At 44.9% G+C, this 5,027-nt stretch overlaps 1 protein-coding gene across 1 annotated transcript; it reads right to left on the bottom strand.

The window, feature by feature from the left end:
• Positions 1 to 700: 700 nt before the first annotated feature.
• On the bottom strand, positions 701 to 3,258 carry HO133_000029 (uncharacterized protein; the record flags this gene model as incomplete). The annotated part of the gene is made up of 2 exons (XM_037290969.1): positions 701 to 2,784; positions 2,835 to 3,258. The coding sequence occupies 2 exons, from the start codon at positions 3,256 to 3,258 to the stop codon at positions 701 to 703; spliced, it is 2,508 nt and encodes an 835-aa protein (XP_037157843.1).
• Between the last annotated feature and the right edge of the window lie 1,769 nt (positions 3,259 to 5,027).

Genomic DNA, 5,027 nt, shown 5'->3' with positions numbered 1-5,027 from the left:
TACTTCTTAATAAAATAAACGACTTTTAATAATATAGAAAAAGATTTTCTAGAAAAATTTAGATTCGAATATTAAAGACTAATACTTATTAAAGAATAATAAACTAATTATTAAATTTATTTATTAAGTAAGAAATAATATTAATATGACGCCGCTAGAGGAGTAATACCTTTTCGGTTACCGTGTCTTAATTGTAAAGCTATCGATTATGAATGAATATAATACAGTGGGAGTTGAAAACGCAAAGGGATTGTGCAGCGGTCGTAAGGAAGGATGTTGGAGCATCACCAGGCTTCATGAATGAACCAGGGACTTGCTTCACAGGAGGAGGCAAAGCTTGAGATAGATGTAGGGTGAGGGATCTCTCCGAGAGCCGCGGGGGCGTATCAAGGCGCAATAGCCTATCTTGATCGGAGACTGCCACTCATTTCACAGGCTTTGTGACTCACTTTCCATTTACCCATCTGCTTCATAGAAAGGAGTTAACTTCTAAGCGGCAAGAGGAATGGTGTCCCTGATGGTTATGCAACAAGTCACCAGGGATTACAGAGCTTCTTTCCGAGTTCTTCCATCACTTTGCGGGCGACGTAGCTCCGTATGAATCTATGGCGTACTTCAACATTTTACTTTACAAGTTGAGTGAAAGCTTGAGCTACAGGGTAGATAAACACAAGTAGACTCTATGGGCTCTTTAGCTCCGTCAGTCGTATGTAATGTCATCACTGTCTCCTAGCTCTGCCGATAACGCTCGGAATCTCCTGATGATATTCTCTTTCTGTATGCAGAAGGCTCGAATCTTACCAGCCGTATCCTTCATCGCGGCACCTTTCAAAGCCTCCTGCTCCCTTCTACGGGCTTGCTCTTTATCGCAAAACATCTTCGTGCGCTCCCACCTCGCGACGAAATGCTTATGTTTGGCGACCTTGCCGGCAAAACGCTGATAATCCCTCTCGAGGCAGCTTACTGCAGCATTGAGACCGTCGATGGCGCTTTGTATAGTAAAGTCCAATTTGCTATAGTCGTCCAAGATCCTCCTGTGTGCATCGAGGCGTGTCTGCAGGAGATCTTGGTCGGCCTGCGCTTGTGAGATCATTTCGCGACTTTGCGACAGCAGGGCGGCCACTATGGCTGCGGTCTCCTGCGCGACTGATGCGCTCCTCTCTGCGGCAAACTGTTGCTCACGCTGAGAACGAATCAGTTCTTGTGTATCTGCAAAAAAAGACTCTTCATCTCGCATTTCGTCTGTAAAGATGTCCACTCCTTGTGGGCCTGGACTTTGGAGATACAGACGGCTTCTGCAAGCTTTTTGAGAATTTGCTGGTACTTTCGTGTCTCGATCTTCCATCTGAGCCTCGATGTCAATTTGATTCGATAACTTTCCATCGTCGTCCAGTGAACAGCTCAAGGCTTTCCTCCACAACACAAGATCAAGGGAAACAGGAATCGGCAGGTTGAGTACCCTACAATAAGCGAACACGACAGTGTAGACCCCACAGTCATATCCATTGGACTGTTCTGGACACGGCATGCCGCGGAACTCCCATTCCGAAAGATCTTTGAATCCGCTGGTTTCTTCCTTCTCTGCCAGAGATGTGATGAAGTTCTCCAGTGCCTCTAAGCGGTTGTAGACACCCGGAGAGAGTGGATCGTAGTGATCAACGATAGCAGCCTCAGTGTCCAGAATGGCGAGTGTCCAATGCCTATTGTAGTGGTTCAGGGGGCAGAGCAAGATGCGCTCCCCGCGAAGCCGTAGTCTGCGCTTAGTCAACATTTCCTTGGGATTTTCAATGGTAATGTAGCTGCAGTCAACCAAGCGGACCCCGGACGGACAACCCGCCTCGAGTAGCGTCCATAGGGCGATGCTGCCGACCCATTGTTTGTCTCCAAGGGTCTCTAGGGCGGCCTGTATCTGATTCACTGACTCATGCGCCTCCTCTCCTTGGAATACGGCTTCTTTGTCACTGTTGGCCCCCGAATCTGTGATTCCGTCGAGCCGGGCGCGAGAGGGTAGGTCGTCCGTTAGTAGGTCGAGAGGCTCTTTCATAGTAGCCATGTCTTGAGAATTAGATATAAGATCTAGCGGAGGCAGGGATGACGAAGAGGCAGGTTCCGAGACGGCAGGTGTTGAAGCACAGGCAGTGTTCGCGGATTTTGGCGGACGCGGCAACACAACTTTTGGAGTATTAGAGCGCATCTCCCTCGATACGGTAACATTTTCCTTGGATGACTTTGACTGAGGTTGCTGCTGATGCGGAGGACCATTCCCTGAACGCAGCTGCTGTAGCGTCTTTGGCGACAGAGATTCAGTATCTTTTGTGTCCATGAGCTGCTCAGGTGATGTATGAGAGAACTCGGGCCGACACGACACCCATTGGCGACCACTGAGTGCGGCAACAGCGCCTAGAAGATCACTATCGGGTGCCATTCTCTTGTGGGTATCTACAGATTCAGGAGATTCCTCTTCGTGAGTTTGGGTACCGTTGTCGAAGTCATCATGAATCCTATGCTCGAAGTCTGCTTTAAGATAAAATGACGTGTCCAATTGACCTGGTGATTGGTTATTAGATGTGCGAGTCGAGAGGACGTCCGTCCCATGTTGTGTTAAATCAGACACTTGACTAAGTGCTAGGGCGGATGGAGAGCGGATTGTATCGTCTGGATAGTTGTTACCAAGTCCACGTCCAAGTTCAGGACTCCTGTTCGGGGATACTGTCAAAGGCATTGCTAGTTTTGACTTCACCCTTCTAGGTGCACCACCCTGAGGCCCCTTACGCTTCTTAGTAGCTAATAAAGCGTTAGCGCAGAACTCAAAAGCCGAGCGCAAGAGCTATTACACGTCGAGAACTCGCATTCAGCACTTGACTCGGTGTACTTCTCCAGGGCATTGGTAACATCTGATTTCGTAAGGACGTCCTCCCTGGTTGTACCCAAGCGACGATCGCTATAGTCGCGGCAGGCCCGATCAATTCGCGCTTGAGCTAAAAGATCCGTAGCCTTGGTCTGCTCGCAGCCCGTTTTGGCTAGACGAAGGATTCCATCGAGAATTCCCTTAGACCAGCAGTGTGGTTGATGTTGGTCCTCGACCAGTTGCCATGGCCATACTCCCCATGCTTGGTGGATCTTACTCGAAAGGTCCATGCATTTTCCTTTATGGGCTCGCGATTGGTCAACGGCAGCAGTTGTGTCAGGGCCCAGGCTCTTAAGCCATGCTCGATGGCTGAGGTGTTGCACGATGTAGAGCTTGTTCGAGGTGACCATATCGATGAGTGCATCAAGACGGAGATAGTGATGCTCTAGATTATCACAGGCGACTCGTATTTCCTTTTCGACAAGCGCTAACTTCTCCTTGGGTTGAAGCTTGTCGCACTGCCCTCTTATTTCCGCAACGTATGAAGCATCTGCCAAGGGAATGGGCAATGACATTTCGTTGGCACTACTGGCACGTAGCAAAAGTGGCTTTGACTTGCAGCAAAGACAGGCCTTGTAGCTATACTGGCAGTGCAGACTTTGCGAAGGACACTCAGTTTAGGTGCTCCTAGGAGTGGAAAAGGCGAGAACGACAACTCCGAGAGGTCTGAAGCGTTTCGGTATGGCGTGAGGAAATGATGGAAGAGTGAAAGCAGGGAGCAAGTATATCCTTGAAGTGCCATGGCGAGTTTCATCAACGAACCAAAGCGCTGCTCTTGCCTAATTCTGTCAAGGTTAGGTCCATCGATGTCCTACGTAATACCCTAAACATGTGAGTACACGGCCCTGGCGTCGCTGCGTCGTTGCACCTGCTTCATTTGGATCGCTTGCGTTGTTGCGCCTGCTCTGCTTCGATGGGGCCTTGGTACTACATCGGACATCGGACATCCCTCAGCGGCTGAGCTACCCATCCCGCCATCTTCAACAAAATCAAACTTCTGAGGTGCGAAGGGCTGCGTTGATGTGTTGAAGTTTCGGAATCAGGCAGCCTCGCAGCGGAGAAGAAGAATGTCTGATAGAAGCAGTTGGATCCCTGGAGGATTGATGATCTATCATGAGGTAACCAGAAGTCCTGCACCATGCCAAGAAAAGGGTCCACATGTCGGATATCTCCCGCTTCGAGGGTTGCCGGGACAATGCGCTTGAAACTGTGTCGGAAATGCACCTAGTTCTCGCCCATCGTGGGGTCTAAGGGGCCTATCGCACCCACAAAGCTCCCTAAAGTGCAGCGTATGGGCTCCCAAAAGGTAATCCTAGGGTTCCCCACTACAGGGTAACCTATCGAAAGTAGGGTTAGGGCTTGTGCTAACGCGGGTGTAAGACTTTTAAAAGTAGTAGTAGCTAGTAACTTAATACTAGTATCTTTCTTCTCGTATGAACTAATAATAACTATTACTTACTATACTTTAATATATAATAATTATTCTATAATATTATAATTATATTATAATTATATAAATTTACGTATATAAGTTAAATTTATTAAAAGTAAATAACTTTTAAATTTAATCTTAAGATTAAATATATCTCTTAAAGAGTAAAAATACTTTAACTTAAGATTTATTTAGAATTATAAGATTAATTTTCATAAACTTTACGTTATTAAAAAGTAAAAGTTATATTTTATAATTTAAAAAATTAATATATATAAAAGAATAAGATAGAATTAAGCTTGAAAATCTTAATTTTATATATATAATTAATTATAAATTCGAGGTTATTACGTCTTTTAACTAGATCGACTAAGTTTCCGCGAATAAATAAATTAGCGTTCGCGATTATTAAAATCTCTTACTCTACTTTTAACACTTTAATAACTTTACTATTTTCTATTAAATTTTGAGATTTTTTTTTTAAAATATAGAACGAAATGTAAGCTTTTAGATAAAAAAAGAATTTCTATTTTTAGTCTTATAATTATTAAAGCGTAAGGAATTCAAATATCGCTTATTAAAGTTCGCTCGTCAAAGATCGCTTATTAAATTTACTCGATAGCCCTAATTAAAAAAAATGATTATGAATTTAATTTATAGATCTTTACTCGTAGTATTATAATTTTA

Source organism: Letharia lupina (assembly GCF_014066315.1).
Source record: "Letharia lupina isolate WasteWater1 chromosome Unknown contig_1, whole genome shotgun sequence".
NCBI lineage: Eukaryota > Fungi > Ascomycota > Lecanoromycetes > Lecanorales > Parmeliaceae > Letharia > Letharia lupina.
The sequence above is the reverse complement of the archived record's forward strand: the minus strand, read 5'-3'. Positions and strand labels throughout refer to the sequence as shown.